Source organism: Musa acuminata, chromosome BXJ2-4 (assembly GCF_036884655.1).
Source record: "Musa acuminata AAA Group cultivar baxijiao chromosome BXJ2-4, Cavendish_Baxijiao_AAA, whole genome shotgun sequence".
Taxonomy (NCBI): Eukaryota; Viridiplantae; Streptophyta; class Magnoliopsida; order Zingiberales; family Musaceae; genus Musa; species Musa acuminata.
Genome location: NC_088341.1, coordinates 21,349,712 through 21,363,164, shown reverse-complemented (window position 1 = coordinate 21,363,164; position 13,453 = coordinate 21,349,712). Strand labels below are relative to the sequence as shown.

The window sequence follows — 13,453 nt, the reverse complement described above, 5'->3', positions numbered from 1 at the left end:
GAGAGCGACGCCCGCGTTTGTCCGGACGACTGATACAAGTCAGTATTAATATTCCATCCCCATCATTCCACCAAAACCAAATATATTTAGTACTCTTAACGTCAGCATACCACATCACCAACAGCGGGACCCATATCATGTCATGTTGTTTCTCCAATCACCAGACAGCTAAACCAATCGAGCAGTCGTCATAACGTGGAAATAGAAAATTGTGCCAGTTTCCAAACCCGAATACGACAACTGCGGGTACCGGTCATCCGTTTGTGTCCGCCGTGGACAAACAACGGCGCGGTTGTCTTTGTTGCGTCCACCGCATGCCTGTCAGCCGTTGGATCCGCGCGTGCTTGCGTGCAGCTCCGTTACTGATTCCGATAGATGCTTCTCGCCTCCAACTTACGGCACGACGTAAATTACGGCTGGCTTCGATTCTTAATAGTAATTACATTTAGAGTTCCTCGTAAATGCATCTTAAAATAAAATAGAAATGGTTGAATATGACATACTTTAATTCAGTCATATTTTGTCACCTTCTATTGACTCCATTTCTTTCATAATTTTTTACATTATATCCATTCAATTTAATGATAATATTTCTAGTTTATAAATAACTGCCACCTCAGCTCAATATCTGTATCAATTAGTGTTGTAGAGGGAAAGTAGAAAAAAAAAATTAAAAATTAAAAAATAAATTCAAAGATCAATAAATAAGAAATATATCATAAAATCAATATAAAATGTTAAGTGCGACTCTATCTATCTATTTTGAAAGACTAAATTATTTAATATACGATATTAATTACATAATTCTTTAGTTATCCTTATGCAAAACATAACTTTCTTTGTATATTCTCTAATATAAATTTGAAAAAAAAAAATTTATTAGTACAAATTTGAGAACCAAGACTGACAGACATAGTTCTTTGTGGTACAGCAGTTAATCTTACTAATACAGAACACATTTGTACAGCAGAGTACTTACTGAGAATAAAAGTACACAACAAAGAGAAAAATCACAACCATGAAATCTGCAAACATAACTTGGAGACGCATAACATGAAACTTTATTGGCGTTCAACCCTTCGGCGATCACGAGTTCTTGTCGGTCAAACCTTCAGGAGTACAACCTCAGGCGCGACGTTATGGTTGCTCTGCAGATCGGGCATCTGCTCAAGTTCTGACCACACTCTCTGCAACACTGCAAGAGAGAGAGAGAGAGAGAGATGACATGATCGGATGTTACAGCAATCGGGCATCAGAAGATTGATTGATGCATGTGATGGGGTGGGATTTACCATGTGGCCACAACCAAAGGCCAAGTCCTTCTTATTGGTCAAGCAAATCGGGCAAATCTGCCAAGAAAACAAACCGAAATGATCGATCACATGGCTCCAATCTCCAAGGGTTGGAATGCGGTAAATGTGGTGGTGTTACCTGGTTCTGGTCATCGCTGTTTCTTTCTGAGCTGCTTCGTGCAGGCCTCGAGGAACTCTGTCTTTGGGCGACTGGTAATGGGGGAGGCCGTGGCACAACTCGCTTGGCCTTCCCTGTCACCCGCCTGTACACAGGAGGATTAGAGGCAGCGATCGTTAGAGGAGGTTTGGAATCAGCAATGGCGTACCCACCCAAGAATGCCAAGCTCCAGCGTTGCTTTGTATTGAATGGGGACCTCCATCAGAGCAGCAAGAGCAAAGGCTGCTTCCTTCTCTGCTGCGTTTGCATTTTTGCCCATGATAGCAGTGAAGTTAACAAACTGCATCGTGGAATGGAAGCTAAAAACCAATACGACTTGAACCAAGTCATCTTTGAATCATCTAGCTGGAAGAAGATGAAGAAGAGATCTCGATGTTTCAGGACCTGAAAGTTGTCGAAATCGCGTGCCGGAATCCTGTCATCGAACTTCTTCATGTCATCCCAAGGTCCATCGCCAACTCCAACAAGCACAATGGATAATGGATAAGCGCTACAGGATTTTGACGATGGATGTGATTAGCTCGAAAGCTTGCTTACATATTTGGGCACAACCATGAGCGATGAACATTTACCTTGCCATCACAATTGAGTCGATGGTTTTCTTCTCTTGTGGGCTGAGATCCCCGTCGTTTATGTCCACGTTTCTGGTGACCTTCACAACAGATCATGCGACCAGTACTCAATGCTTGCTTGATCGAGGAAACATGGGGGGAGAAGAAGCAGCAAAGAGAAGAACCTGGCCGTCTGCAATGATGACCAACACATGGTATTGTCCTCGACTTCGCTCCACGATGTCGACGGCGGCTTCCACGATGGGCGCAAAGGAGGTCGGTCCTACGGGAAACACAGACACAAAGCTGTCAGAGTAGGTTTCGGTCTCTGCGACGTAGAAGATGAAGCGGTAGGTTGAAGAGGCACCTGCGAGTCTCAAGTGTGGAACTATCTTCCTGTAGCAAGCCAACACTTCGTTGAATCCATGGCAAGGAGATTGATCGGGATGGAAGCTGAACACCTCCCGATCATGAGTGGTGTCTGTCATGAGCAAAAATGTCAGAAGAAGAACACGCATGCATTCGGTAGCAGCAGAGCATACGAGGCCTTACGGTCGCCGAACCCGAAGCAAGGAATCAAATTGTCTTCGTCGAACGGAGCCAACACCTTCCCGATTATGGTGATCGCTTGCTCGTAAGGATTCGACCTGCCGCCGATCTTGTGCAAGCTCTGGCCGTCGAAAGAAAGTTTCCCTTGGAAGAATCATGCAGCGTCAGCAGCAAGAACACAGAAAACACAATGCTTCTGTCTGCTACAAACCTGTCCACTCGTTGCTTTTGGTGAAATCGATCCCAAGTATCAGATTCGACGACTCCAGACCTGCTTCTCTCAAGGCAGCGGTGACCTGCGAATTCAGCATCCATTAAACTTACATCTCACCGGTACCGCAGCAACTGTCCATTGCAAGGCTGAACCTGGTCGACCGAGGTGTAGTTGTCAGGGATGAAGGCGTACTTCTGGATAAGTTGACTTCTCCTACGATCGAGGCTTCGGTGGTCGGTGGATGGCCCGGAGGCAGCAGGTCTCGTGGTGGTCCCCTGCCTCTCCGATGGGTCCCGGGAACTTCGCCTCATACTGGGCTGACTCTGACGTTGCACAGGCGACCGGCGGCGAAGTATAACTCGAGCTCGGGTCAACACATTGCCCATGTCAGCATTTGGGAGAGAGGAAGAGGGAGGAGGTGGGATGGGGGTTTGCTTCGTTAAGACTTGACTGGGACATGGTTCATTCCACTGGATAAACCATGTTCCAACTAAGAAGTTGGATGTTTGTCTTCTTATAAAGGAGAGGCAGAGGAAGTTTCTTGGATCCTTCTAGGTGGGGCGCTTTTGATCTTAAGGGAGAATAAATGTTAGTAGTGTGATGCTTCTTCCTTTCAACGAGCCGTATGGCATCTGATACCTTATCTCCGATCTAAGTTATACCTGTTCGGTGTATGTGGATTAAGGAATGACACGGTCAAGGCTTTAGAAACTTCTAGCACGGTCCACGTAAGCATGTGGGCTAGTTTTAAGACTTTCTTACCGTCCTCTTATTTAGATTTAAAAACAGAGGATAGAAGATAAAAGTTATGGAAGAAGCTATTTGTATTAACATGTGATCTCCCTATTACGAAGGATTTTTCTTAACAAAATAAAGAGATTTTTTTATACAGTTAGAGAAATCTTATCTACTATCATGCTCCCGTAAGATGGTGCTCCTATCAAGGATACCAATCTTGGATCAATGCAATGCAAAACGTTTACGAGCGAGAGGCTTCGTGAGTGAGTCGGCTAATTGATCAGTCATATGTACATGAGAAACACGAAGTTGACGACGGACAACTTGATTGCGTACAAAGTGGAAGTCCATAGCAATATATTTCATATGAGAGTGGAATATCGGATTAACGCATAGATAGGTAGCTCTGACATTATCACAATATATTGTAGGAGTGAAATTGATGTTAAGTTCCTTGAGCATATTTGTGACCCAATTAAGTTTTGCAGTAGCAATGACGATGGCACGATATTCAGCTTCAATTGTAGACCGTGCGACTATCTTTTACTTATGAGAACTCTAGGAAGACAATATACCCGATGTGGATGTTCTATCATCAAAGTTGTCTGCCCAATCGGCATCGGCAAAGGCATAAAGATAAAGTGAAGAGTTTTTACGAAGAAAGGAGTGTCCCTTTAAGATATCGCATGATTCGTTTGACCGCAGACTAGTGCATAGTAGATGACCTCTACGTAAACTATGATAATTTGTTAACTATAAAGGAGATGTTTGGATGGGTAAGAGCTAAGTACTATAAAGAGCTAACGACTTGTCGGTATTGAGTGGATTCCGTAGTAAGACTTCTATTAGATAATTTAAGAGAGCCACTAGTAGAGAGGGGTTGTAACCACATTTGCGTCCTGCATGTTTGTCTTTGATGACAAATCTTGAATGCACTTTCTTTGTGATAGAAAGAGACCGAAAGATGTGAATGTAGCTTCTATGCCCAGAAAGTAGTTCAAGGATCCAAGATCTTTAAGCGAGAATCATTCTGCTAACTGTTTGATAAACACTTGGATTTCTATGGAATTGTTGCCTATAATAATAATATCATCAACATATACTAGAATATATATTGTGTCTTCATGGTGTTGCCGTAGAAATAACGAGGTATCATATTTGGAGTTGATAAAGCCAACTAAAGTAAAAAAGGAGCTAAGTTCAGTGTACTAAGCTCGTGGAGCCTAACGAAGACTATAAATAGCTTTTTGAAATTTGCAAACATGCCTTGGACATTGAGGATGAGTGAAACCAGGAGGTTGTTGCATAAAAACATCTTTAGTTAGAGCCCCCCTGTAAAAAGGCATTATTAACATCCAATTGTCATAATTGTCAGCCCTTAGTGGTGGCCAGACTCAAGATAAGTTAGATTGTAGTGGGCTTAAAATGAGACTAAACATCTCAGTGAAATCAACTCTAGGTCTTTGATGAAATCCTTTGACGACGAGGCGTGCCTTATATCGAGCAACAGAGCCATCTGGGTTCCGCTTAATTCAAAAGACCCACTTACACCCGATAATATTTTCTGTAGGATGAAAAGGTACTAGATCCCATGTTGAGTTATGGAGGAGGGCATTATATTCTTCACACATGGAGGTACGCCAATGCGAAGATTTTTGGGCTTGAGTGAAGGTGGTGGGTTCAATAGTGGTGGATGAGGAATCCATGATAGCATGTAGGTCAAGGATTTGACGTGGTTTAAAAATACCACTCTTAGAGTATGTGGTCATAGGATGATTGAAGATTATGGGATCGTGACGTTGTGTTGTTGGAATAAACAGTGGAGAATCATTTACACAGGTCGGGTCAAGTGGAAGCACGTCAGTATCACTTGATCGAGAAGGAGGTAAAGATAATGGTAGCATTTATGAACTTATGACCCCATCAATTTGAGAAGGAAGGAGTGGAGTAGGAATGGAGGGAATGAGAAATTACTGGATTGGAGGAGTAGTAAAGTGTGGATCTAGAGGGGAGGAACTGGACGATGACATAGGAGGCTTATCTGGTTGGATCGGAGGTATACTCTAGTGAGGAATGATTAGTGAAGCGGTCCGCATGGAAGGATATGTATGGTTTTGGAAAGGAAAGATAAACTCAATAAAAATAACGTGACGTGATATAAAGACTTTGTGAGTGTGGAGATTATAGCAGCAGAAAGCATTATGGTCAAGAGAATAACCTATAAAGACATAAGGATTAGATCTTGATGTTAACTTATGAGAGGTATATAGATGTAACCATGGATAATATAGACAACCGAATACTCAGAGTTTACAAAAGTTTGGAGGTTTGTGAAAGAGTGTGTTAAAGGGGGACTAGTGTAGGTATTTTATTAATAAGGTAGATGATCGTTTGAAAGGTTGTTGTCCAAAAGTTTGAAGGCATAGAGGCCTGATGTAGAAGTGTGAGCCCAATTTTTACTATATGCCGATGTTTGTGTTTGGCAGAGCTAACTAGTTGAGGAGTATGCGGGGGAGACTTGAGGTGTTGGATACCACAAGCTAAGAGATAAGATACCAGGGCTTGATATTCATCGCCACCGTCAGAGTAAACCGTCTTGATTGTAGATTGAAAGTAGTTTTCAACCAACTTTCAAAAGGTGGGAAAGATGGTGGAAACATCAGATTTATGGTGAAGAGGATATAACCATGTGTACTTAGTGAAGTGATCTACAAAACTGACATAAAGCTGAATTTATCAAAAGACAAGATTGGAGCAGGGCCCCAAACATCGGTATAAATAATTTCAAATGGTTTAGAGGAGGATATGGAAGATGAGCCAAAGGGATGTTGATGACTTTCATTACTAAGATATGAATCACAATGCGTAATAGAACTATATGATTTAAAAATAGGAAGAGAGTAATGAGAAACTAATTTCTGCTAAATAAGGGACGAGGGATGACCAAGACAACGATACCACACATCAACTAAAGCCACAATGGAAGAGTAAACAGTGGGCTGGGTTATTTGTGGAGTTGACGATCATTCGTAAATGTTACCTTTATTCGGGCCCTAGATCAAGGATACTCCCGTGCTCAAGTCCTTGACAAGAAAGGAATTAGAAAAGAATTCAATTGAAGTATTGTTATATTTATAAAATTGAGAAACAGAAATGAGGTTTTGTTTAATATGACGACCACATAAAACATATCGAGTGTAAAGGTTGTAGTATCAGAATTAAGCGTTGTGGAACTAGTATGAGTTATAGGAAGTCTTTTACCGTCACCGATGATGATATCTTCATCACCACCATAGGTGTTATTGGAGAGACAAATTCTGAAGATCATAGGTGATGTGATGGAAGGCACCATAATCGATAATCCAATTGGGCTGGCTAGTCGTCAGAGTAGTTAGGAGATTTGCTTGAGGCTAGTGTGACGGAGCAGGGAAACTAGCAGATGACCTGTCTTTGTTGGCTTGGTCAAGACCGACAAACTTTAGCAGAGTGTCCAATTTTATTACACAACTAGCAGACGACCCGTCTTTGTTGGCTTGGTAGGGTAGGATGCCAAGACGGACGATTATTGGAGTTGCCACTTTGCAAGAAGTTATGATTAGGAGGATAAGGGGGGGTTTTGCATGGGACACATAAGATCAAGATGTGTATTGGCCAAACCTTTGGTGGTGTTCGTAGGGTACCAAGTGCCCTTCCTCTTAGACTTGTGACTAACTTGAGTTGTGATAGTCGGTCCGGGTAGTTTGTCCTTATGCTTCAAATACGTCTCATAGTCAGTCAACTTGTCATAGAGTTCTTCAAATAATACTAGCGAGTCGCGTGCCCGAATTGTAGCTGCCAATTCATTGTAGTCGTCTCCGAGACCATTAAGGGTATAGATAATGATCTCTTCGTCACATAGGGAATGACCTATCAAAGCCAAGTCATCGATGATAACTCTGATATTTTGTAGATAATCAGTGATAGTACTTCCTTCTTGTTTTGTCACCATTAGCTTGGATAGAAGACTGAGCTTGTGAGTACGCGAATGATTCGCCAAGGCTGTTTGTAGTTTAGACCACACTTCGGTAGCAATCACACATGAAAATATCAATGGAGTGACTGATCCAACAACTGAGGCTTGAATAGCTTAGAGGATGAGACGATCTTGAAGCAACCACAGTTTGTGAGCTGGATTTGGTACTGGACTAGGTTCTTCGGGGATGTTGATCATAGCTGGCGGACAACTAAAAGAGTCGTCAACGTAGCCTAGCAAGTCATATTCAAATAAGAGATTAGAAAATTGAGCCCTCCAGGATGCATAGTTGCCACCCTTTGATAACTTGAAAGGGATTAGCGTGACAACATTGATGGAGATAAGCCCTATAAGAGAAGTATTATGAGTCCCTACAGAAATAGTAACTGGAATATCAGAAGAAGATAATTTAATTTATGTTTTTTTTTTAGTAGTGATCTTCACGGAAGATAGAGGAGGGATGGAGAAGACTTGTGAGAAGAGCAGATCATTGCTGCTATAGCAACTGTTGCAGCAGAAGAAGCTACTGGCAGCTATTGCGGGCCGGGAAGCAGCCACGGAGATGTCGCAGCATCCTTGGAATTTTAGAGGCTACAATAGAGGAGGCTGCTACGGCAGAGAAGGCTGCTGCGGCTTTGGGCCAACTGCAATAGCGGGCGGAGTTAGCAACCGGCTAGTTGAGCTTAGTCAAGCTCACCACCACCTTCGGGAAGGGACTAGGGTCGAACGAGTTATCGCCGAGGCTGAGCACTTGGAGCCCGATGAGGTGGGCTAAGGAGCCCCACAAGAAGGCGTCAGTGAGGGATTCAAGACCCACAACTCGCTCAGCGATGCCAGGTCGGGCCCGATGAGGTTGTTGGCAGCGAGGTCAAGATGGTGGAAGGTAGTGCAGTTGTGGAGGTCAGTAGAGAACAGAGCACAGCGTACTCCAGGCCAACTATAGCAGCGGGTGAAGGATTTGGGGATGGGGTTGAGAGGAGGCGAGGATGGTGGGGAAGAGGAGATAGGGAAGGGCATGTTGTTGCCTGGGGTGGCCTTGTGGTAGCAATTGTATCTGGCGATCTTGGCCGGGGGCAACGAGGGGGTGGTCCATTAGCTGTCGCCGTTGTTCGAGGCGCTCGGGAGGGCGACGTGGATGGGGATGGCGGGAAGCGGGCAGAGCAGCAAGATCATGAATTAGATCACGATCGATGGCACCGTCCTGGGGCACAGTGAGGCAATAGCGTTCGCGGGGAGGGCGGGGTGGCGCGACAGAGACCGAAAGGCAGGGTCGGGAGCGATGGAGATCAACCGGCGATGGCGTGGCGGAACAGGCGCATAGACCGATGAGAAAGTAGATAAAAACGAACTCACGGAGTAAGGTGAGTCGTTGTACGAAGACGACGAGTGTCTCAGTGGTCAGGGTGCTGAGTAATGAAAATAATAGAAGATAAGAACAATTATTGAAGAAACTTTATTAAAGAAGTAAAGAAGCTTTATTGAAGTAACTTTAGCTTGAATACATTAACATGTTCCTCTCCTATTTATACAGATTAGGAGAGAGGATTTTCCTCAACAGAATAAAGGATTTCCCTCAACAGAGTAGAGAGATTTAAGAGCAGATCACTACTACTATTGTTGATGTTGTTGTTGTTGCGGCTGCGACGACGACGGCTGTAGTAGAGGAGAAAGCTGCAGTAATAGAAAAAGCTATAGCAATGCTGTAGCAGAGGAATAAGCTGCAGTAGAGGAGGAAGTTGCAGTAGAGGAGGAAGTTGCAACGATGTTGCAGCGATATTATTGCTAGTCATAGGTGCCCAACAAGCCAATCACGTGAGTGATGGCACGTGTGACTTGATACAGAATCTTTTTGCTTATTATATTTTGGCGTATATCACTTTATAACTATTGCATAAATGCATACATATATTGTGATGTCCTTGGATTTGTGCAATGGGAATCGAATCGTGATGAGATCATGATAATGAGATCGATTCACCTTTAAACACATATCCTAAATAATCCCGGTCATAGGTTACTCGAGAGGGACATCGTGATAACCAGATAGACTGGTGTGCTGTATACCCGTCCATATGATGGATGCAGCTGGTCTCATAGCTGCTCGTGTAGGGATACTAGGGATACAGTACAGGTGCTCATTGGAGAATGAGTTCACTGATTGATCCGCTTACGGAATGCTGGATGGTTGATGATGCCTTATTGTTAGACAGCGATTCCGTAGTCCTAGTGGTGTATCTGGTCCTTAGACTTGAGACACCAAGGATGTCCTGTATGAGTGCTCCACTCTTTGATACCAGACTTATAGGTTTGGCTATCCCAGATCTAGTACAGCTGGTCATTGGGAGTGGTAGTCGACCTTACGAGGGCTATTAAATATCGATAGAGGATCATCCACTCTCGGCATCATGAGAGGAATATCCCATGTGTTCTTGCTCAGACAAATCCCTGGCTAGGGTCATTCGAGTTGAGAGAGAAAGAGTTCTCCGGGAGAATCCGATTAGAGCGAGACTCGAGTAGAAACCGTATGGGTCTGACAACACCATGCTCGATATACGGTCTCTGGGATATTAGATGGATGAGGGATTATAGGTACACGGTAACTGAGGACAGACATGTCTAATGGATTGTATTCCCCTGTAACGTCTGGGGACTACGGCGTAGTGGCCTAGTACTTCCGTAATCGATGAGTCAAGTGAATTATTACAGAGATAATAATTCACTGAGTTAGAAGGAGTTCTGATAGGTATGACTCACGGCCAGCTCGATATTGGGCCTAGAGGGTCACACACATATGGTAGGCATTGCGATGAGTAGAGGTTCAGATATGAGATATCTGACGGAGCCCTTGTCTTATTGGATGCAGATCCAATACCCACTAGGGGAGGACCCATTAGGGTTTGACAGGGGACCTCTATAAATAGGAGGGATTCAAAGCCTCATAGGCTAGAGCCTTTGCTTGCCTTTCCTATTCTCCTCTTCCTCTCCACCTTAGAGCAGGCCTGGAGTCTTGAGGAGCATCGTCGCAACCCTGCTGTGTGGATCACCGCTAGAGAGGAGGACGCTTGACCTCCTTCACCCTCTCCTAAGGATCTGCAAGGGAACAGGGATATACGATCTCCCTAGGTAACACAACCTACTTTATACGCAGTTTTAAGTTTCGCGGATTTTGCGCACCAATCTTCGTACGACGACGAACATCTCTTTGGGAATCGAAGATTTTGTTTTCTTGTTCTTCCGCTGCGCATGTGATGTCGCCCCCATGATTTCCCAACAATTATAGCAGAGGAGGAAGCTACAGCAGAGGTGCAGCATAGGAGAGAGGAGAAAGCTACAATAGAGGTATAGTAAAGGAGGAAGCTGCAAAAGAGGAGGAAGATGCAACGATGCTACAATAGAGAAGAAGGATATAGCAAAGGAGGAAAGGTGGGGTAGTGCTGGTGAGCGTAGGACTAGAGACGCCACAGCGGAAGGGAACGGACGTTGGTACAGAGTGGCAGTGGCGTGCCGATGGCCTGACGATGGAAAAGCAATAATAGAAAGCCTTTTCTTTTGCCGCTGGAGGTGGAGAAGCAACAGATGAGTCGACAGCGAGAAGAGAGCTTGCTCTAAGCAAGTGGCTCTGATACCATAATGAAAATAATAGAAGATAAGAACAATTATTGAAAAATCTTTATTGAAAAAGTAAAAAGCTTTATTGAAGTAACTTTAGTTTGAATACATTAACATGTTCCTCTCCTATTTATACAGATTAGGAGAGAGGATTTTGCTCAACAGAATAGAGATTTCCTCATATAGTTGGGGAAATCTTATAGATCTTCCAACAACGAGTTGGTGGTCGACGGTAGAGTCTTGATGATAACGTGGTCTGATACCATGTTAGAAGAGGATAGAAGATAAAAATGGTGGACAACAGCATCGTAGGATGTCATAGATGATTGTTATAATTGAGAAGGGAGAATGACAATGAGAGATAAGACAAAGAGAGAAGGAAAAAATAATGCAGATGCCGATGCTTTGCATTTGCATCGCTCGACAATTGTATCGATCTTAACGTCAATGTAGTTGTCGAGCGGCCCTTTTGTCGCTTTGCATTTGTATTAGTGTTAACACAGTTACCGAGCAACCAAAGAGCCACTCGACATCTGCGTTGATGCCAACGCGGATACAGAGTGATAAAAGGGTCACTTGATAACTACGTCGATGTCGACGCAGATGCAAAGCGACCCTCACCTCTTGCAATCACTTACCTCATCCGCAATGGTCACCATGACTCTCAATAATATTGCAGTCTATCACCACAAATTAAAATATTAAAATTATTTTTTTATCTATTATTTTCATGCTTCTATCAGTTTAAATGGAACTAAATATTTCACTTTCATAACTATAGAAATTTCAATATAAATTTTTGAAGTCTATGGATGAAGATATTAAAGATGTCTAACTATATGGGATAATATATAATTAGCTCTAAGTATATCGATTCAAATCAAATGAAACTGAAATAAAAAATCAAAATAGTATAGATGATTCGTCTATTCGAAATTGAGTATGGATGGTTCCATATAAGACTTATACTTAACTCTTCTTATAATTATTATCATATGATGATAATTTTATATGCTCGGAAGCGTTAACGAAAATTCTAAAATAATACTTTTTGTCTATTATATTATATTATAAATATTTGAAATATATGATGATAAATAATCTAAGGCTTGGTTAATTATGATAAATATATTGCATAATTGAACGAGAGGAATGGCACGAAGTGTTAGGTGAAAAGACGGAACCTGTTCGAGTGAGGTGTAGTAGTCGGGGATGTACGAGTACTTCTTCATCCGGTGTCTCCTCTCGTCTTCGACGCTGCGCTGCCTCAAAGAAGGTTGCGAAGCTAAATTCGTCGAGGGTGGCAGCCTCTCAACTCGGTGTTCCGGGTGGTTTTGCCTGGTGGGTGGCTGAGAAGAAGGTCTGGTTGTGGATCTCAGATGCATCTCGGCTTCCTGACCCTGGAAACTTTGCCTATGCGGAGGCGGAAAAGTAGTCGTCGACGAAATCTCTCTGTTGATGTCCGTAACTCGAAGACTAGATCGCCCGGCACATGGGATCTCGTTGCCCATGCTACTGACCAGTGAACCGGAGAGAAGCGTGAGATATCTAGAGAGAGAGAGAGAGAGAGAGAGAGAGAGAGAGATGGGAGTTCATGTGACAGTACTGTTCATTTGTCGGAGAAGAGAGGCGTGATGAATCTGGCGGTGGATGCTCCTCTTTGGTGCCGCTTCGTTTGGGAGCCTTTTTATTCCCCTATCCCTCTCCCCGAGGCGCCTTTAGCCCGCGGTGCTCTTCCCACCTCGGCGAGGGCCACGGCATCCGATGCACCATGGCTTTTCTCAAAAGCTCAACTTTTCCTACAAGAGTTGGCTGAAGACGTCTCCATGGGAAACGATCATTCGGTAATTAAGCCTCCTCTTTCTCCTCGAAACCATTAAAACATGTGGTTGGGGAATAAGAATGCCACCTTGAGTGCCTCAGTTACTGTCCTGAAGTGGGCATGCATGAGAAACAGCAGGTACTCTTGATGTCTGTAAAATATTTGGATTATCCCTGCATATAGGCAAAGAGTACCGAAGCAATGTTTTCACTATCGTCTTAATTCATGATTCTAACTCTGTTCTACTATCAATCATTGCAACTCGATTTGAGGTCATCTGTCCTTAAATGCCAAATGAACCCAATTTATAGTTTTACCATCTTATCTTGTTGATAAGGAATGAAATTTTAGTTTGTAGTGAATATAATAAAAATAAAATAAATTTGATAAGAAAAATATTCTGCTCCAAAGGATCATATCGGTAACCCATCTAATATCGATATTGATGTGCAACGTCGAGCATTCGGATACGCATCGGATGAGTAGGA

The 13,453-nt window shown here is 43.2% G+C and overlaps 1 protein-coding gene across 4 annotated transcripts; it reads right to left on the bottom strand.

Annotated features, from left to right (window-relative positions):
• Nucleotides 1-856: 856 nt before the first annotated feature.
• LOC135610119 (E3 ubiquitin-protein ligase RGLG4-like) lies at nt 857-12,898 on the bottom strand. 4 transcript variants are annotated; one of them, XM_065104195.1, is made up of 12 exons: nt 12,750-12,898; nt 12,328-12,658; nt 2,782-2,866; nt 2,574-2,714; nt 2,389-2,502; nt 2,207-2,304; nt 2,043-2,122; nt 1,855-1,960; nt 1,623-1,750; nt 1,432-1,555; nt 1,293-1,349; nt 857-1,195 (listed from the first exon to the last, which is right to left on the bottom strand). In XM_065104195.1, exons 2-12 carry the CDS (start codon nt 12,652-12,654, stop codon nt 1,112-1,114), a joined length of 1,344 nt encoding a protein of 447 aa, XP_064960267.1. In that variant the 5' UTR covers nt 12,655-12,658; nt 12,750-12,898; the 3' UTR covers nt 857-1,111. The 4 variants fall into 4 exon arrangements, with proteins under 4 accessions (XP_064960267.1, XP_064960269.1, XP_064960268.1 ...); XM_065104197.1 differs by having other exon boundaries at nt 12,328-12,655; nt 12,750-12,891; XM_065104196.1 differs by lacking the exon at nt 12,750-12,898 and having other exon boundaries at nt 12,328-12,714.
• Between the last annotated feature and the right edge of the window lie 555 nt (nt 12,899-13,453).

Coding starts and splice junctions, on each gene's coding strand:
- LOC135610119 (XM_065104195.1), bottom strand. CDS start 12,654: ATGGGCAACGAGATCCCATGTGCCGGGCGATCTAGTCTTCGAGTTACG. Junction 2,123..2,206: donor TCATCATTGCAGACGGCCAG/GTTCTTCTCTTT, acceptor TCTGTTGTGAAG/GTCACCAGAAACGTGGACAT. Junction 1,961..2,042: donor GACTCAATTGTGATGGCAAG/GTAAATGTTCAT, acceptor AAAATCCTGTAG/CGCTTATCCATTATCCATTG.